The 22,629-nt window shown below is 34.3% G+C and overlaps 1 protein-coding gene across 4 annotated transcripts in view; it reads right to left on the minus strand.

Annotated features, from left to right (window-relative positions):
• The window catches only part of LOC149543283 (kinesin-like protein KIN-UB), a 305,487-nt gene that overhangs the window by 157,757 nt on the left and 125,101 nt on the right, over nucleotides 1-22,629 (minus strand). For all 4 annotated transcript variants that reach the window (XR_016355614.1, XM_089798130.1, XM_089798128.1 and 1 more), the window contains one exon: nucleotides 8,406-8,588. Coding sequence is in view for 3 of the 4 variants with exons in the window: in XM_089798130.1 (XP_089654256.1) it covers nucleotides 8,406-8,588 (183 nt within the window). In the remaining variant the exon portion in view is untranslated. The remainder of the gene's footprint in view (nucleotides 1-8,405; nucleotides 8,589-22,629) is intronic.

Raw genomic sequence — 22,629 nt, forward strand, 5'->3', positions numbered from 1 at the left:
CAACTCAATTGCAATGTAAAAGAACCTGGATCGCTGCCTTAATTTGCTGATGACGGCTGATGAAGTCAACACCCCAAATCTGCCCAAACCGCCCTCCAACTGTGACAAATCTGCAACCCTGTGTTGGCCGTACCAGGTAGCTGGGAGACTGCGATTTCAATATCTGATTTTTTTGTATTTTTACTGCTGACGAAATTGCCCTAATTGGGGTCGCCTAGGGTCATATTGTGCCCTCCCAAAAGCATAGAATAGTTCCCCAATGGGTTGAGGAGATATGGGCAAATATTTGATTTCTAACCCTGGAGTTGCAATTCTGAAAATGTGCCAATTATGTCTTCAAACCCTTGCCAAAATGATCCACCAATGCTATGATGAATTCGAGCCCTTATTCCAACCACGGACAAACCCTACAACGGATTCTCGATGAAGTACCAATGAGATGGCTGAATACCAACTCCAATTATGCAACCCTTCAGTAGATATTTCACTACCTCAGTTATGCCAATCTAGGGGAGTGATTCGTTCCCAAAGATCGAATAATATTTGCAGACCCAAGAGACTACAAATTGCTCCACAATGGAAGAAGTAGAACAAATCTCAAATTCAAGCATGTCCAAATGAGAGGCCCAGCCCTCTATTTATTCACTTTTCTAAGAAGTTGCTAGAACTTCTAGAAACATCCTTTATAAATTCTCATTATAATGCACTTTTATATAATAAAGTAATTTTATAAAATAAAAAGTGCAACTCAACTTAAAATTATAACATGTAGGCCCCAATATCACATAATGATAAAATATAACCTCTTAACACTTCTTCAAGAGCAAGATATGACCATCTGATCCGCAGAATTGACTCTCTTTCCACACCATTTGCCTACGAGAGTCTGGAATAGGCAAATCCATGATCAATGCCATGTCGAACTAAAGAGGGGACATTACATACAAAGAGGTGGGATGTAGATGCAGACTTGGCAAACCTGGATGCTTCTACGTCTCAGCTTAAAATTGAAGCTTTTGAAGATTTTGATGCCCATACTATTATTGTTGTTGCTGATCCATTGGCCTTAGCTCTGTCGCTAAGTCAACTAATGTGGAAGAACTAGGAGATAAATATTAATACATTAGTTGAAACTTGAACTTGAAACAATGATACTTAAACTTGTTGTTATGATTCATGGATCATGATTTAATTTTAATGTTTTGAATCTTTGATGCTAAAATTGATATATATGATGTATGATGCTATGGTTATAAGTTTAAAGTTTATGCCTATGGTGTTTTTGTTGTTTAGATGATTAAATAGTATGATTTTATGATACTATGTGACATTCTAATTTTAGCTTAGGCTTCTAGGCTTCATAAATATGTATATATATATATATATATATATATTTCTTTCCAATTTTTACATATTTTTGTACGAACAAACCCAAAACCCTTTCCAAAATTTTGTCATACTAGTGAACCAGTTCTTCGAATCCATATTTCAAATCAAACTCAAACCGGTAACTAAGCTTAAAAGTGCATGTATGATGTGTAATTGGGTTCAAAAAGTGCATTTTATGACTTAAGTGATTGAAAAGACTCTATTGGAATTCTTGGGTTGCTGCAAATGTAGTTGCATTGCCTATATTGTTATATGTTTTTCAAATGCATCAATCTTCTCTTATTTGTATTGCAAATGACACATGGAGAGACATGTCTTCTCATGAGACATGTCTATCCATTATAATTATACAATAACAAATATATATAATATTTCATATATTAAATATATAATTAATATACATACATACATACATATGTATATATATATATATATATATATATATATATATATATATATATATATATATATATATATATATATAGGTTTAACCGACTGAAGCTACCAAACATTAACACTCCCTCTTAGCTAGGAAGGATAAACATACAACCATATATTATCTCAATGTAATCTATAGATATTAGGAGTAATGGCCTCCTGAATGTCAACTCGTTTCACATTCACCACATACTTTTTGAGCAATGGCCTCCTGAATGTCGAGTAGCAAGATATTCACCAAGTACTATGAGTAATGGTCTCAAGAATGTCAACTCATTTGATATTCACCAAATACTCTGTGTAATGGCCTCCTGAACATTGATGTGCATAACATTCGCCATGTACTCAAATTGTTCATAAGGTACGTGTACAAGCATTCTCATAATGTTTACCATATGAACATCCACATGCAAAATGTAATCTATCATGATCTGCATAGACATCGTAAGATATCCATCATAACAAATTAAGTTATTGAAAGATCGTCACCTTTCAATAACTTCTGCAAATACAAGCGATGATCATTTAGAAGTCATCACTTTCTCATGATGTACATAGGGAGCAGGCCCATTAAAACCACATAGTCACAAAGAATATTCATGCATTGCAGTCCTCTTGATTGCTACAATTTATTGATTATTGGGGAATCCATCTTCAACATGGTCTACTCCCTCTTAATCAATATGTCTGAGATCACTTGAAATTTGATGAAACCATCTCCTCTATCTACTCCCTCTCTTTCAAAGTTGCATCTATGAAAAGTCAAACTCCTTTTGAATCTCAATCTCTCTCTGCATTTGAAATCAATCTTCATTTTCCTCCAGTAACATTCTAGGAGGAAAAGATCAAGGCACATAATTCTTATAATTATAATAAAATACCTTTAATAATTATTCTCAATAATAATAATATTATATTTTAACTATAAGAACATTTAGAAATTTGATTTTAAATAACCATCTATAAATTATCTAAATAATTAAATCTTGTTAACTTTTAATCCTCTCTTATTAGAGCCTTATCTTTATTAATTATCCAATTTATCCCTATATATTATAGGAAGAACATATATACAAATTGAATAAACATGTATATATATCCTAATCATGTCCATAAATAATTATAAAAAATTATACAAGAACTTACCATTTATACCCACTGATTTGGCTCCTACAATTTCAGCTTTTCCTTGAAAATATGAAATATTCAATTTGATTATGATACTTATGGTCTCCTTTCATATTTTTCCATGGCATAAGCTACTCTCTAATCAGATTTTCCACTACCTAGCACAAAGTCCATTCCTCGATTCATGGATATGTGCTAGACTGAAGTGGGTGAAACATATATGGCCGGTGGTATTCTCCAAACATGAAACCAAGATAATATACTTTACTGTCACTTCTGAAACATCAATAGCCACGTACCATTGTAGAGTAGTAGGGTTTTCGGAAGGAGTAGTCTATTTCTTTGTACGCTCCTTACATAGGGTCTCGTTGCATATTATTCATGCGATCTATACTGTGATTTGTGAAGTGTTTGGTTACATGCTCTACGTGACCTGATTTTGCCAGTCACTACGTACACTTATTTTGTAAGGTCGTATCTCACGCAACATCGCATGGAGTTTATGATAGAAATTAATGGCCCTTCACTCGTCTTGTCATTTCTTAACTATGCTAGATAAATACTCTGCTATGTATCAATACATTCTTTAGATCTTAGTCTTGTATATTAGAGTCACTTATCTAAGTGCAATTGATCATTTGATTACATTTAAAGGTTGGCTTTGATACCATGTTGGAATTCTCGGATCGCTGCAAATGTAGTTGCATTGCCTGTATTGGTATATGCTTTTCAAATGCATCAATCTGCTCTTATATGTATGCAAATGACCCATGGAGAGACATGTCTTCTCATGAGACATGTCTATCCATTATAGTTATACAATAACAAATATATATAATATCTCATTTATTAAATATATAATTAATATACATATATATTTGTTATTGTATATCACACATATATGTAATATATATATGTATATTTATAGGTTTAACCGACTGAAGCTACCAAACATTAACAGATTTAAAAGATCAAAAAGCATAATGTTCATAAAGTAAAAAGTGATTTTAAGTTTTTAAAAACATAAAAAGTGAAACATAACAACATAATAAAAGATTAAAATGTTCAAATTTAATAAAATATATAATTGGGTTCTAAAGTCTGGTTACACATTCATTTAAATCTTAATATCTTTTGATTGCCAATCCTAATTAAGGCCTACAATAGATCAAAACGAGCGTGCAACCAAGAGCAAGAGATTAAAGGCAACAAAAGGACCAAAACAACATATACAAACACACTAAAATGCAAAAAGGGACTTTGAAGGCCTAAAAAATCAAGCATGTGCCATTAGATTTGATAAATCTAATTAAGCTTACAAAAACAAAGGAAACTTGACAAGAACTTTCAGTAGATGAATTCATTACGAATTAGGAGATATTGATTGATAAAGTTTCACAAATCATATAGAGAATCAACTTAGATAAATTGGAAACTTTTCATGTCAAAGTTTCCTAGTGTTGCCTCCATTTTGTGATTACAAAATGAAGGACAAAAATTAGCGCATCATTGTTTACTTGTATGTAGTGTACTCATTGGAATATGCATAATATTACAATTACTACAACATGATTTCCTTGACCAAGATTCAACTATGAACAGACACCTCTTACAAGATGCTTGCGATATAGTACAACACAAATCAAGAATTATAAACAGCTATAACTACCTAGTCACTATCCTTGCATATCACTCGTGATTTGTTGCTCTTACAATATTTCTTAGGAATATAGGAACTATTGAAAATCACTATCAAAATATTTTGATTCTTGCTTCTCACGGCACAAGATATTCAGTTCACTCTATCACTATTAGTCCTGAAGTTGATAGGCTTGTGTTGACACAAACAAGGAGATAGTCAACCATTCATATGCTCAAGTCTCAATAGAAGAAACCTTAAATTTGCAGATAGCCAACATTGCATTCACATAAAATTGTAGATATAGTACTCCCTAATGGTTGTTCTCTACTATGAAATGGTAGTAATTTCACGTAGAAACCACTAGATTGATATACTCATGATTCCACACACATACTCTTCTTAAGTCGTCCTTATCACCTTACTCTTGTAATATTATCATTTATATCTACTAACACAAGGCTTCTCAGACCAAGGGACAGCTTTAGATACTAAATAAAACTAAGAAGTCATGCACAACATCAATAATATTTTTTTGCAAGAACATACAATCTGCAGAACTCTCCACTTGGTATCTTGAATTAATTTTAAGCAAAATACTTACACCCTATACTTGTTGGAAGTAATGTTTTTGTCACCCACTGCCTTTGAAGTTTCTACAGAAATTAGCAAGGAAACATTAACGCAACTAATTTCCTCAAGGTCTCAATAAAATATGATTCGAATTACAGTGCATGGAATAGATATTTCCACTCACCACAAAGTATCAATCTCAAAATCGTTGTTCTGTTTGATAAAAATTATCAACACAAACAAACTTTTATCCCTTCAAATATTAAATCTCCTAGTATCTGTCTTGGGTGTTTACGGCAAAAAAAATTGAACTTACTTAAAAATGGCAGAGATTGGAATCTCACATCAATTAAAAGTTTGACAATTTTTTATTATCCCAACCCACAATATGCAATGCCCCTGAAAGTTACAACCCTCCCCCCCCCCCCCCCCCCCCGCTTTTTAATATCAATCGGGCCTTTACTACTATGGAACCATATAAAATCAGAGAATATGATTTAATTTGTATAGCCGCCCATACAAATATCGGCAAACTATTGCAACCTCCAAACCGACCAATCTTTATTTTTTTATCATTTTTGACTTCCTCGATGATAGATTATATGTGTTGATGTTTAACTTTGCTTCATAAATATCTTGTAGACCAAAAGAGCGATTGTTATTTATAGATTTCTCCAAATATTTACTGCCACCATACTTTGAGTACGTGTATCTCATATAGACATTTTTCTTTTCTTTTTGAGTCTAGAATTTGCATATATAATGAAATTGCATGTATTGCTTACAAAAATATTTTTCCAGTGTTCAAAATGTTGTCACTAATAAAACCTTTTTTGATAAAACTCTCTGTAAAACTATCCCCTAAAATAATTTCACAGGCTAGCAGGATAAACAATTCTAATTATACCTAACAGGGTCGCATGCTCTATGGTTTCATACCACTATAGCATCCTTAACCAAATATTTTCCCCATTTTTTCTCAAAAACACAACACATGAATTTAACAACAGATTTGCATGCAAAGATTTCCGATTCATTCAACAAATACCAATATCCAGCTGATAACGCATCCTCTGAAAACAAGAAAACAATGTAATAACCAATCTTAAACATAGAAATACAATCAGATTGGTAATAAGTTTACACACATGTGAGATACCTGTGTGATATCTCAACCAAGACAATGGTTTCTACCCACTGCCTTTGAGCTCAAGGATTTTCGTCCTCAAATTTGTTGAAAGCGGAAAGCTTCTCAACTAACTCTCCAACAAAGAAAATGAAATTTGAATCACAAAACCATGCATGTTGAAATGAGCTCCTCCTTTTAAACACAACCTAGTGACTCTTCACATTCCGTCTTCAATTTCTTAATTTCCTTTTAAAAATAATATTTTTTCCCACTAAGGAAATAAAGTACCCATAATAATAGATTTACATTTAATAATGTGAGCCTATATTAGAAAGTCACTATATTAATTAATCAATTAATCTTCGGGCATTATAAACTCTACTCAAATGAACTGAGATATGCATGTATGATAACTCGTCAAAAGGTCTTGACAAGATGCTCTTAATGCAACCCTGAAATGCCAAGAATACCTAGTCTGCTGACTTACTAAAAATAGTGACTGGAAACCATACTAAAATAATCTTGATTGGCCAAGAACTGAAACTGCGTAGGCCAAGAACTGAACTGATCCCAGAGAATACTCAATTAGCCCACAAGACCAAGGCAATGCGAACAAATGGTGCAATGAAGTTCACTGGCCTTGAAAAAGGGACATGAAATATTCTATTGAAACTTTAAGGCAAGTGTGCCTCTTATGGTCTTATCATATATAGGGTTACTATTAGTACCAGGAAATGTTTATCTAGAGTGATGCTGTTATGGAGCTGTTAGCATGTGGTTATGGTCTATCAATGGTTATAGTTGTTATGATTTTGACAATTTTTTATCGTATAAGGGAAAGATAGTCTAAGGGTTCTTCGTGCCTTGTACTTATGAGTGTTTCTTGTCTTGATGTCGTTTCCTAGGTTTGTTTTCCAAGGTGCTTATGTAATGGGATCATGGCCCTTTCCCTACTTATATAATTAAAATACTACGAATTTGAATCATAATATATATATTGATGTTATACTACAATCTTTGTCATTACTCACACAATTAATTTTATTTGTTGTTACAATGTTGTTATAGAGTCATCATTTATTATATGAATGTTGTCATGTTATACAATTGTTATAATGGTGTCATGATATATTTAACAGCATATTGTTTATTGTTATGAACTTATTTTTAATAAAAAATTATTAAAAGCAGTTTTTTTGTGGTGGATGCCTAGCCATCCTCAGAAGGACCAAAGGACATCTAAGATGTCACAAGCACATTGGGTATGGCTAAGTGTTCCCTATAGTTTCTTTCTGCTCCAAGTTTGGGGACACATTATGGGGCATTTCTAGATTCGCTCATGGTATACAATTGTTATAATGTTGTCATGATATATTTCAAAACACATTGTTAATTTTTATTAACTTAGGTTTAGTAAAACATTATTTAAAACTGTTTTCTTGTAGGGGATGCCTAGCCATCTGTAGGACAATCAAAGGACATCTAAGATGTTTTAAGCACATTGGGTATGGCTAAGTGTCCCCTATAGTTTCTTTTTGCTCCAAGATGGGGGACACATTATGGGGCATTTCTGGATTCACTCGTATTAGTAGGGGACGTCCCCTAGCGTCTCACTATCCCTAAGGCTAAAACACATCAAGCAAGGAGGTCGGGGTGGACGATCGAGAGTTGGGGACATGTCCTCGTGTAAAGCAGTTTTTAACTAATTATCAAAGCCTTAAGAGAATAAGTAGGGTAACCTCAAAATGAGTGTTAAAATAGATGGGAAGCTTAAAGAAACAGAAATTTTCTTAAGCATTAAGAATTCGATAACTAAAAGGTATTTTTTCTCAGATATGAGAAAGGATTGGATGGTTAGTGTTTCAAAAAATATATACTTTTTCCTTGCTTTCCTTTGACATGCTAGAGACATAATATAATAACTGAAATTTGTTTTCCAATGCCATAGGAAATGATCAAGTTAGCTTCAACTGTCTAGAATACTCCATTACTTTAATGTTTGACATATTACTTTGCAAAAGAAAAGCCTTTTTTTTTTGCACTGCTTTGTAAATTTCTCCAAGAACATTATATAAATGACTTATATAGTATATATTTCCAAGGACTTACATGAATTTTCTCATCTTGCTCACAAAGACTTTGCTTGGTTTCATATAATTCTCTTTTCAATGTTTCATTTTCACTACACTCAGCTTCTAATTTATCTTTAATCTCCACTATTTCTTGTTGGTGCAGTTGTGAGATGGTACCAAGCTCATCTTGATGCATTTGTTTTTCAGCTTGTAGTTCCTCCTGTCATTTCCAAGTGAGTAAATCAAAGTAAGAAATCATGTAATAATATTCTTGAAAAGGAAGAAGTTTCAAAATGGAGAAAATCTGCATCTTATTCCATCAATAAGCTCACAAAAGATCAATAGATAAGTATTGCAGAATGAGAAGGGAAAAATGAAAAATTTATACATGAAACCAAAATGTTGTTAATTTTCACCTAGCCACCGATTGCATATCTGATTTCATACTGAACAAGTGAATATACAATGTGAAGGAAGCTAGCATGAAAGGTCATTAGACATAACTTGTTTCCAAACATTCACTTCCTTGTAAAATTCCCAAGGAATGGTAAAAATATGACTTTAAGGATATATTTCCAAGGACATACATATATTTTCTCATTTTTCTCATACAGACTTTTTTTAACTTCAAATAATTCTCTCCTCAACATTTCATTTTCACTACTCTCAGCTTCTAATTTATCACTAATCTCCCATATTTTTTGTTGGTGCAGTTGTGAGATGGTAACAAGCTCATGTTGATGCATTTTTCTTTCAGCTTGTACTTCTTCCTGTCAGTCCCAAGCAAGCAAATTAAAGTGGAAATCAGGCTACAAAGTTATTGAACAGAAAAAGGTTTCAAAATGAAAAAATTCTGCATCTTATTCTATCAAAACGATTAATAGAGAATTAATAATTGGAGAATTAGAAAATAAGAAATCTAAACATGAATGTATAAACCAAATTGTTTCTTTTATTTGACCAAGAATTGATTGTATGTCTGATTTCACATAAAACAAGTGAATAGACAATATGAAGGAAGCTACCAAGGTAGGTAAATAGATGTAACTTGTTTTTTTCCAAATGAACAAAATTGAAGAGAATACAATCAAGGATTGAGTTCTAGATTAGCTACTGCAAAGAGGTCCCATCAATCTCATCAGAAAGCTTATGTTTTATGCCTAGTGCTTTTTGAAACAATGATAGGCTAAATGTTTGAAAAGCCCACTGCCTTAGTGCCACCTGAGTGTTCTATGATATTATTTGGAAATATGGAAAATTTAGAAACAAACCATTGATATTGATTCATAACTTGAGAATAATTGTGTAGGCTAAACAGAAATTCATATAGTCAAATGCCTCAATAATACTCTTGGCATGCAATTTTAAAACATCAGGTATGGATTCATATGAAAGTTTGAAGAAACATTTATTCCTATTTTATACATGAGACATAACATTACTTAAATTAACTTAATGCCAGTTTTTCTCAGTGTTACTTTCACTAGTATCTTCTTGAAATCCTCTACTTTTACCTTTATCCATTCAAGCTAAGCACAACATTCTGTTTTGAGCAATGATCCTCAATTACTCCAAATATAAGCTTGTTGTATATGATTGTAAAGTTGAGAACCTGTACTTAATCGAAACTTTCAACTTGCTCATAGTTTTTGCAAATAATATAGCCTTCTTTTATCAATCCAATCATTATAATCCTTACTCAATATTCATCAATAAGCTTAGGAAATTGCTTAATAATTAAGGTGTCATTGTTCTTTGCATACAAATCTCTTGTTAGTTTTCAATTATCATGTTTCTTTGGTCATCAACGTTTGTATTGTGGTATCTTATCTAGAAAAAAAATTAATTGATTTCAAATAGCTACATATTATAAAATGGACACAGCAGTGCACCACAAACAAGGGCACAAACATGGGTGCAAACATGGGCATGGATATTTTAGCCCTCATAATTAAGACCAATGAGATATATGAATGTTCTCAATGCAAAATTTAAGACCAATGAGATACAATATTGTGATTATGTGTGTTTTGAAATATTTGACTCTATATGAATGTGACATTACTATTATTATTTACTTTAGCCTTTTAGTTTTACAATATTACTATTTTCAAACTTTGTATTTAGTATTAGACTTTTAAAACTATTTTAAAAAAATTGCCGTCTCCGAGTAACCCCGTCTCCTATTTTTGAAAAATTGCCATACCAATACCGAAGACCTCCAAGTTTCCCTGTCTCCTAGTGACCTTGGTATTTATACATCTAGGGTTCGAAGGTGTTTAAATCCTTGAGCCCCACCAAGCGACTGAGTAATGTAACGAGGTCATTGATTTCCTCCTTGAAATCACATTGGTGCATGCCCTTTATTGGCCATCTAACAATGTTTGGCTTCTTAGTGATCAACTAGTTATCATTGACGAACTTGGAACAATAAGAATAATCCTCATTCCCCTCCTCCATAGCCTTTTGTCTTGAAATGTTTATAATAACTAGAGTATGAGAAACATAGAAAATACGATCAATAGTCTCAGGGTCGACACTAATGATGGTATTACCATCCTGATCTCTGATGGTTCGGAGGGTGCATCAAAATGTTTAGCACATGTAAGAATGAAGTCTGGCTCTTGTGCTGCCAAGGGGAAAGTAGACAAGAAATAAATATAATTCCGCTTGATCCATGTCATAATTCTCAGTAGCTTCAACATAAACTCTTACCTCAAAACCTTCAATGTTCATGCGAGATATATCAGTATCCCACACCTCATCACAGAAGAAAGTTACTTGTGATGGTGGAATGGAATTATGATACTAATCGTATTGATACTTCATTTTCTTTTTGTCTTTGCACTTTGCTGGAGTAGGTTCTCTTGACATTGCAAAATGGTGCACGTGCATAACTAGCACATGAAAATCCCATTATGATAGAAGATCTTCATGTGAAGGATCCATGAGAAGATTTTGGGTGTAAAAATACGGGTTTTGAGCAAGATATGGATGGGGAAAATGAATGGAATGATTAAGGACAAAGAATGAACAAGTAGGTCATGCTCAGAATGGCTAAAATATGAGTAAAATAACCAAAAATGGGTTTTTTGAAGTGAATTGCATATGTAACAAACAAGCTTGGAATTAAGTGAGCAAGGGGAAAAATGAGTAACACATTGAGCATCTCATCTTTTAACAAGTCCAAAATGTGAAACTCTATATAGTAAGCATGTAAGAGAAACTTCAACCATAGGCCAACCATATGGAAGTACATGGAATGCATAATGATGGGGTTTTAACTTACATTTGCATGTGAGGGAAAAATGAACTTGTCTTTATTTTAAGAACGGGATTTCACACCTGACTACGTATGTAACAAAGATGAGACCTTGCATATGCAACTTGGAGAAGAAGACTACACATAGAAGAAACAATTTTATATACATAAAGGAGATGCAAATCTTAAAAAGGAAATGATAGAGATTTGCAAGAACAGTCAAAACAAATATGTACAAATGCCTTTAGAAAAATGACCAAGGAAATTTACCTCAACTCCACAAAGAATGAGAAAAACAAGTCTTTATCCAAAACTTGAGCAAATCTGAAATAAATCCAAGAGATTTAGGATTTTAGATTTATCCAAAGCCAAAGACTTAAATAGATTTTGAAATCCACACAACATGGTTCGAATTTGGACATGTGGAGATGGTCAGAGAAATGCAATGCTCAAAATGTGGAACACACTTTGACCTAGCAACTCAAAATGCAAAGACATATTAAAATGGCGTCTAGGGCATAGATCGACTTGTTAAAAAGATAAAAAACAAGCTGGAAATTGAAAACCCTTACCTTAGAATGCTTTCTTGAATAGATTCAATGTGAAAACACAAGTGAATGCAAGGCGTTTTGATGGAGATCAAGCCCAAAACGGGCTGTTTTTACCCAAACACATGTATTGGAAATACATGCAAAAGCTATCAAAATTGTCGCTTTCTCTTTGTAATGAAACCACAGCCTCTAAAATGCCCTTTTAAGAAAGAATTAACATATCACCAAAAACGAGCTTTCTTGGCAAAAATTGCTGCCTAGGGCAAAAACGCATTTTGGAGGAGTGTTTACATGTCTCAAACAAATATATTCCTTCTAAAAGTTGCCACTTGGGAAAGATGAGACGTTTTAGAGCCAAAATACATTTCTTGAAAGTCATAACATGTGTTTGTAATATATGTTTTCCCTTAGAAAATCGCCACTTCTCTCTATATTAAGGAAAACACATTTTAAGAAAGCAAAAGCATGTGCTTCAACACATGTTAATCCACAAAATATCGTCGTCCATAAGGAATAGAAGACAACTCAAAAGGAAACGCATTTTAGAAAGGCATATGCATATGCAAAACACATGTTTTTCCAAAGAAAATCGCCACTTTTGCCTTCATAGAACAAAATGCATTGTGAAAAGACAAAAACATGGGTTGCAATATATGCCAAAGCACTAAAAATCGCCACCTATGCTTTAAGTTAAGAGGGAACAATGTATTTTAATCAATACATATGTATTTGGGTCCAAAATCGCCACTTCGGTTTAACATGGGTAAAATTTTATTTTAAATCTACATTTACATGTTATAAAGACATGCAAATAAATTTCAAAAACACACTTGATTGGCAATTTAAAACAACATATGCATTTTAATTAAAATGAACTTTAAATACATTAGCATATGTAACCATATTTAAAAAACACACTTTTAATGATGCTTGGACTTAAAATTTATTGGGAGTGGTTTTTCATGAAATATTTTGCATGTGGATATATGCAATATGAAATAATAAAAATCCCACTCTACACACTTAAGTTGTCTCATGTAATTATATTTAAAATACAGCTATAGTTTTTATTAAAGTAACATGAAAAATAGCCAAGAAATAAGCCATTTCATAAAACAAAAAACTATGGTCAAATGATAAATCAACTCAGAATGTGTTAAAAATTTAAAATGGACCATAAAATCCAGATTAAATATTAAATATAATTTTATATCGTGCAATTACCAATAAAAAGCCCACTTTTATGAGGTTTTTAGTAAAAATATGCAGTTGACCTAGAAAACCCCTCCTTTTCCCCAATAACGGGTATCAAGGAGGAGTAGAGAGGGCATAGGATAATATAACTATAATATATTGTAACGAGCAACATCACACTAGGATAGTTTTCAAATAACATATATTTGATACATTACACCCATAATCATCTTTGTAGAAGTTATATCAGACAATTATACAGTTATTCATAATTAGTACTGATAAAAAACATCAACGAAATATCATTAGCAGTTACTTTAGAGATATTAAGGTCAACAGATAATTAAATTTAAAAAGAGATACTGCTCATATATTATAGTATGTTCATTACATATCAAAATAGTCAAATCTATTCTAAATCAATGTTCTACTGCACATACATTCCCTAAATATATTTATACCTAAATTAAGATCTATTAAGCCAAACAGACGATATTATTTTCATAATAATTTTCTCAATAAGAAAAAATAGCTCATAGTATTAAGAAAACTAAATTCATATCTTTCAAGACTTATTGGCAAGAAGTCTCTAGCAATTAATGTTTTTAGAACATCATTCTGATATTACCAACTAGCCGACCAAGGGACATTATAAAAAAGTTAAAGACCGCACAAATCCTCTAGCTATGTTGCATCAATGTGTAATATCATTGACACTAAAGCTTCTAGTGTTGAGGAAGTCTCAAAACAAAAAGTCCACAAAGATGCTATGGATAAAAAATATTAGTCCATCATCAAGAATGATGTTTGGAATATTGTACCTAGATCTTAACGGAAATCAGTTGTCTCTTTCAAATGGTTATTAAAGACTAAGCATGTAGCTGATGAAAACATTGAGAAATACAAACCTAGATTTGTTGCATGTGGCTTCTCTCAAAAAGAAGGAATAGATTATGAAGAAACCTTTGCTTCAGTATCTTGCTATACTTCCATAAGGACCATCATTTCCATTGTGGCAGCTAAGGGGTGGAAGCTACATCAGATGGATGTAAAGACAACTTTTATCAACAGTGTTATTGTAGAAGTCTACATTGAGCAACTTGAAGGCTTTGTGAGTCATGAGAACGAGTCATAAGTGCACAAATTGAAGAAAGCCTTATATCGCCTTAAATAGGCTCCTCAAGCATCGTAGGAAAGAATAGATTGATATTTGATGAGTTTGGGATTCAGCAAGAACGATGCTAATCCAAACCTTTACTTATATCTGTGGAAGGCTGATAGTTGCAGCATTATGTTTTAAGATTTGGAATGCACTGGGGAATCAAGTAAGACTGTGATGACCAAATGTTGAAGCTATAGAAAAAATATTTGTGAGAAAAAAAGTCAAATTAAAAAGATCAGACTGCTGCTCCTCAAAACTGCAAAAGCAGTGTTCTGCCTCGCCCCTGGTCTTGCCATTTTCCATTCTCATTACACTATAAATCAGTTCAACATTGCGCATACCTGATCTAACAAATGCCTCTCAAATACATGGTGACATCTCTAGCCACTGATCACATCAACCAGCCGCAAATATCTTCTTCGTGGCATTGAAAGACTGACTTTCCTAGTTGAAGTCCAATGATCCAAGCACATTACATGATCAAGGGTCTTTGGCAGTGATCCGATTCCAAGCTCCTCCATTCAAGCAGTGACTCAACAGTTTTCAAAGACATTTTTTGGTGACCCACATGACCTCCGAGTGGAGTGTTCTTCAAATCGAGCATACTATAGAGTCATAGACCCAACCTACACATTGAGCTGAGTTATTTTTAGACAATGTCAACAGAGATTTCATCTCAATGACACGATCCTCTCTGATTAGAACAACATTGGTGACATGAGCATTGATAATTGAAGCATATCGATCCAGTCTCAACTATTTTTTTGTACAACCGGTTTTGAGTCAAAAGCCAAGCAGAAAGACTTCGCAAAGATCCAACATTGATCAGCCACAGGCAAAGACATTGTAATTTCCAAATTTCAGCAGCAAAATCCATTTGGAATTATGATGCGAATTGGTGCCAATAAATATAAGCGAATTTCTGAAGATAGATTACGTATCTACATACAAATTGGATTAGAAATCTCTAACAAATATTCGTTGGGATTGCTTCAGCAAACAGCTGATACACTTCTCCTTAGAACAAATAATATTCTTGAAATCAATATTGTCTTATTTATTTCTAGATCTAGTTAATAATTATTTATTACCTACAAATATTTTCTTTAAATCAAATATTTATTCCTAGATCTAGTTAGTAATTATTATTTTTATTACCTACAAATAATATAAGTTCTGAATTACAATACCAAACCATATGAAAACGAATCCTATGAAGTTTGTGTTCTGTTCGATCTATGCAAACCAGGTAGCTAGGGAAAATTTTGACGAACAATTTTTTATGTTTTGGTGCACCAAATATGCCATCCCCTTTCACTGCAAATCGATTCTAGACGTGGTCCATTAGAATTTTTTAAACCAATGAAGAATGAATCTGAGGATGAGGGTTGGATTATTGTAAAATCTAAACAATCTAGATAACAAGAAGCAACGTTTAATCCCCCAAAAACTTGAATTCCTTCCCACCCTTATCCTAAGAAATCTGATAGGTCAAAACCCCTTCTACAAGAAGACTGGGATCAACTCAATCCAAACATTGTTTGGATTCTAATCCTTTCATTCCCCTGAGAGATTTGGTTCTGAGATCACCCTTGACTAAATTAAATCAGATCCCATAGCCAAAGTGACTAGGAAGGAAGCCCCAACAAGCCAATAGGAAGTGGTCGTCCCTAATCCAATGGTGACTGACAAGAAGGAAATCCTCACTCCAGATCTTCAAGGTTATGAAATGGAATATACCCAATGACAATCCCAAAAATACGGACTCAATGCCAAATGGACGGGAACAAGCACATAGGTAGAATCTATTTTGAGATGGCTGAAAGAATCTTATGGTAAGAAGTAAGAAGTAACTATCTTCGAAAATGATTTTCTTAATACTAATTGTAATAACTCTAGTTTCAAAAAAGAATTTTTACTTTAAAATGCCCTAGTTTTCAAAGGCAAATCTTGTAGAAACCTTAACTAGGAGCCTTTCTTTAACCCAAACAACCCAAGCTCCTTCATAATAGATTGTGTTGTTAGTTTGCCTAATCTCCCTATTGAACTACTAACAAAAGAGACTCTTAAATTGATAGGTAACAAGTTAGGGAAATATGTAGGTTTTACAGAAACTGGAATGAGGTTCTCCAATCCAATTATCATAGTCAGTATGGAGCCCAACATCTATAAATGTAAGCCTTTAAAGATTTGCAGTAATGGAAGTTCACTCATAATAGAACCGAGATTCGTGGAAGGATCTTTCATAGAGGACCTTGCATCAGCTTCTTTGATCCCGAATCGGAGCCCTTCTTTTCCTTATCTTCCTCAAGATACACAAATTATCCTTAACAAGGAAAAGGGAGGCTTTGACATTGTGGAATCCCCTGTAGGGGATGATTTGGAAGAGGGTGAAATAAGAGAAGTTGTTCCCTCACTCCCCTCAATTATAGTGGGATCTATTATCTCTGCAAAACAAGGAGGGGAGGCTTTGGGATTTGTAAAAAATGCACCCCTTTCAGCCCAGCTAGACTTAAAGATAGCTGCAGGCAAAACAAAGGGTGAGGAAAGTTCCAAGCAAGATATTAGTAATAACAAGAGGCAGAAACCACATAGGTAAGCGCTAGACACTCCAAAATGGATAAGCCTCAAAAAGACATTACAATAATACTTAATGAGGAAAAAAGAGACTTCCAAATTGAAACAAGTCAAAGGAGAGAGGAAAAGGATTACGGAGGAGGGGAGCACCTGGATACTGACATAGGTATCCAAGAGGAAACCTTACATTCCTCAAGCCCTTCAAATGAGGAACCCATTAGCCAAGTCAAAGTGGAGGAAGAGGTTAGGATCATTTCTAAACATTTATGCGAGTTTGTAGTGAATGAATTCAGGAATGAATTTTTGGATAAAATTTGCGAGGAAGAACTACTAAGATAGAAGGAATTGTTGATCAAGGAAATCCCGAAAGGTGATGATCCAATGGAGAAAGTAGAAGTGCAATAGCTGCTAGTAAAACTAGAAGATCTAGACCTAAACGATCGGGAATAGATGGGGATAGTCATGACTTACCCAAGTAAAAATAACCCTGATTGTGCAAAAACAAATGAAAAAATGGGAAGAAAACCCCTACAAGAATTGAGAATGAGAGATGGATGTGCTCATGGTCAATCCAAATTAACTAATATCTTTAATGCAAGGAAGGGGAAGATCCTTTCCAAGTCGCCATGAATGTCCTAATTTGCAATGTTAAGGGTTTAAATGCCCCTAGCAAGCAGAAAGTCTTAAATTGTTGCATATCAAAAACAAAAGAAGAACTCATTATATTACAACAAAAGCTAGATAGAAATAATCTAGAGGGTTTAAAAAAGAAGCTAGGATTTAGGGAGATATGGGGATCTCCGGCTAGGGGACCTCATGAGGTTTAGCTTTCACAAGGAACCTGAGGTTTCTCACTATAACATCTTTAGAAGATCATGGATATTCGAGTTGTGGCTTAGTAAGAAGCTCCAAAATCAAGTTGAGCTTCAGGATTTTTAATGTGTATGGCCTTAATCAAAATATGGAGAAAATCAAAGTCTGGAAAGAGATTGAAGAAAAATCAATTGTTCATAAGGGAGAGATTTCAATCAAAGGAGGGGATTTCAATACTATAACTACGGCATTAGAAAAATGGGGTGAAACTCATAAAATCTCTAAAGAAGTAGTAGATTTTAATGAATGGATTAACATAAATGGACTAATAGATATTGCTACTTCCAGAGTAGCTACACTTGGAATAATAGGAGAAAAGGATTCATCTCTATTGCAAAGAAACTAGATAGATTTCTTTTAAATGGGGATATGGCAGAACTACCCTTTACGTTGGAATCAGAAGTGAAACCCATCTCAGGTTTAGATGACTACCTAATTCAATTACGCATCATAAGGATAAAAAGTCGGACAATTGTCCTCTTAAATTTAAACAAATGTGGTTTAAGGATGAGGACATTCTAAAGGTGATAGAAAAATGGTAGAAGAAAATCGTGTTATCTGGGTGTAAACTTTACCAAGTGGTTAACAAACTTAAAATTGTTAAACAAAAGCTTAAGGTATAGAATTCTGAGCACTTTGGGAATATATTTGAAAAGAAGGAAGAATTGAAAGAAGAATGGGAGAATCTAGACAAGGAGGATTTAGAGAAAGGGGTGGAATTGGCCTCACGTAAAAAAGACAAGTGCCTAAAGAAGGATTATGAAGACATCTTAATCAAAGAGGAACTATTTTGGAGACAAAAATCTATAGAAACATGGCTACGTGCAGGGGACAAAAATGCAAAACAGTTTCACAACAGTACAAAATAGTGTAGAATAGCTAATAGAATCACCTACATTCAAAATAAGGATGAGGAAAAACTGGAGGACCCAGATGACATTGCAAAAGAGACAATATCGTACATTGAAGAAGTCTTCAACAATATTGATAACCGGAACCTAAGGGCACAATAAAGCATCATTAAGAACATCCCAAAGCTTATATCCAAAGAACAAAATAAGACATTGTTCGGAAAATTTACCTTAGAGGAAGTAAGTGTGTCCCTCAAGCAAATAAATCTAGATAAATCTCAAGGAATAGATGGGTTTCTAACATGTTTCTTTCAAAAATGTTGAGACTTCATAGGGATGGAGGTAACTGAGGCTTTAGGAGTATGAAATTTGGGAAAACTCCTCAGAAAAATGGAAAATACCTTTATCGCCCTTAGCCTAAAAAAGGAGAAATTGGAGACTTTTAATGATTATTGTCTCATAGCTCTTTGCCATACTCTCTATTAATTATTTACTAAGCTTGACAATAAGAATCCAAAAATGTCTTCCAACGCTGATTAGCGAGGAACAAACAGGGTTTGTATAGGGAAGATGTATCTTCAATGGAGTAATTATTGCCCAAGAGGCCATACATACCGTTCAAAACAACAAAGAGTCTAGTATGTTAAATTAAGGTAGATATTAAAAAGGCATATGATAGAGTGGACTAGGTATGTTTTAGAAAATTTTCATGTCCCCAAATTTTAATGTAATAATTTAATTTAATTAATTAATTGGTCCCAAAATTTAAATAATATAATAAATGGACCTTTAATTAGTTACTTTAATCAATTAATATGAGCACAAAGTTAATAATACTTGTATTTGTGATTCCGAATGATTTAGTTTATCTCGGACCCATTTTAATTTTAATTGTTTCCATAGATGTTGCCATCGACTATCTTTGTAAACCCTTGGAAGTTCCTCCAAAGGGTATTTAAGCATGACATGTACCTAGTATTTGGCATGTGATTTGAATTATTTCTTTATACTGTGAATTCTCGATGGTATTCACTGTTGTTCGCCATTTCGAAAGTGAACGATTTTCCCTACTTGGTCATTCTGGTTTCGGTGGGATTCAACCCTCACCCTATTCTGTCTCTGTATTACTTGCTTCAGATCTAGCAAATCGAAGCACCATCTTGTCTGCAAATATTAATTGAAGATTATCTGTGTTCAATCTCCATTCTTGTTAGACATTTATTTAGTGAATTTGGAACTCTGATACTAATGGTTGTATTGACTGAACCCTTCTTCCACCACTGTGCGACTCTCTTCGTACGACTTCACTCTGCCATCTGTCGCAACCATATGACCACCTAGCCTGCACCGTACGGCCTTTTGAATCTACCCTACCATACGGCCAGCTCAACCCTACCTCACGCATTACCATATGACCAATTCCCTCAACCGTACGACCTATTCTTGGTTTTACTATACGGCTTCCTACCATACCGTGCAAATCTCCAATTGCACCGTACGGATCCCTTGTTGTATCGTACGAACTGCCTGTTGCATCGAACGGATTCTCGGCTACTATCGTACGAACCCCCTGTTGACATGTCTTTTGCAGAGTCAATCGTCATGTCCGTCACAGTCGTCGTCACCATATCCATCATCTTCATTGTATCCATTATCATCACCGCCGCCATGTCCATTGCTAAGTCCATCATCATGTCCGTCACTATCACTGTGTTTGTCAGCGTCGTTGTGTCCTTCACCGACGTCGAGTATGTGTCTGTCGTCGAGTTGTATTTGTCGTTCTAGTTGTGTTCGTCGATGTCATCATGTTTGTCTCCATCATCATTGTGCGTCTGTTATTGTGGTTGGGACCATCGCAATAGATACATTTGTCACCATTGAGACGTTGCTCGTTGTCGAGGCTCTATCTATCATCAAGGCTTTAGTTAGGGTTTCGTGTACCGCCGAGATCTTATCTATAGCTAAAACTTTTTTTTTCACTGAGGTACTCTCTATTGAGGCTTTCTTTGCCAAGGCTCCCTTTGCTGAGGTACTCATGGTTGGGGTTCCCTTCACTGAGTTACTCTCCATCGAGGTTCTCTTCACTGAGGTACTCCTCGTTGAGGCTCCCATCATCGTGGCGCCCTTCACCGAAGCCCTTGTCACTAAGGTGCTCATGGCCGAGCCCTCATTCGCCGACATTCACACCATTGAAGCTCTCTTCGTCAAGGTTCCGTTCGTCAGGAATATTATGGTGGTTTTTGTGATTGTAAAAACTCTATGTATGCTCTGATAGAATTTTTGGTGCCAATGAACAATTTTTTTTGAATGCCTTGGTTTTATTTAATCTTTCAGTGAATATCATGAATACAAAGCAACTATTGAATCTAGCCAACCAACTCCAAAATTACTTATTATTTAATTAAAGAAAATAAGACAACAACATAAACCGAATTTCCAGAATTCAAACAATGATGAAACCTGATTTTTCTTGTAGCACAACTCGTTGCTTTTTCTGGTTGGATAGGGAATTCAGCTTATGAAACAAGTACAACTCCTTAACGCTGCTCCCCCATCAGCAATCTCAATGCAGGCCAAATACAATAACCATCCCCTCTGATATTAAACCGGCGGCTTCCTCTTTACAACTTGTGGCTAGAATAATATGGTGTCCAGGAAAATCGCAAATTGCAGAATGTATCACCTAGGACGTGAGACAATGAAAGGAACAAAATTGTGTTGTTTCTCTCCACCACTTAACCAGTTCAGTGATGTTCTCCTCACATCTTGGCATCTAGCAGGAGTCAATCTCAAACGCAATCCAGTAAATGAAAACGAAGTAGTATCATAACCTTCAAAACAATTATCAAATCGACTAGCAAATTTACAATCGATTTCCTTCAGAATGACAATCCCCGTAGCCACAATGATTACAGTTGGAGAATTGCAACAATTGCTTACCTCAGCACAATTGCCAATGATGAATCTCAAACTTCTTCAAACCCTCAGTCAAATAATTCGAGAAAAGAAAATATAATATTAAAGATGATCTCTCCTTCTCCAAAAGCCATATTTATAATACCAAGTTGAGCCACTTAGCTTCACGCTCACATCTTTAACTTAAAAGCAACTTTTATAATATAAAGTAATAACACTTTATATTATAAAATACAATGATAATAAAGTGTATCATAAATAATCATTAAACCACAATCCTTTAAATAAATGTCTTCCATAATAATTCATTGCGAGATCAAATATCAAACAAGATAATCATTCTAACTGAACTACACACCCTAAATGGTAACTACCCGAGAGTGACTTACTAAAAATAGTAAGTCCAAAATAGCAATATCTTGACAAAGACCCCCAAATCCAAACATTAGCCCATGAGGGTCGCGATGATGAGCTGACAAAACCACACTTCAAAAACTTGCTAAATCGGGGACATTACAGTCCTCCCTCCCCAAGATTGCTTGTCCTCAAACAATCGCAATCCGAGGTGTTGTAGAATATCCTCAGGCTTCCAAGTAGCATCCTCCGCTGGTAGATTCTGCCACTTAACCAACAACTCACAAATGGTCCTCTATTGCAATTGTCTCTCTCTAGTATCAAGAATCACCTCTGGAATCAACTCCAATCTCCCTTAATCCAACGGAGACAATAGAGGTGACAGTATCACATGACTGCCCAAAGCTCCCTTAAGGAGAGAAACATGGAAAACATTATGAACCTTACTATCATCAAGCAAATGCAACTCATAAGCCACCTCTCCAACCCACCGTATGATACGAAAAGGACCATAATAATGT

Source organism: Cupressus sempervirens, chromosome 8 (assembly GCF_028749045.1).
Source record: "Cupressus sempervirens isolate cs-2001-9-10 chromosome 8, ASM2874904v1, whole genome shotgun sequence".
NCBI lineage: Eukaryota > Viridiplantae > Streptophyta > Pinopsida > Cupressales > Cupressaceae > Cupressus > Cupressus sempervirens.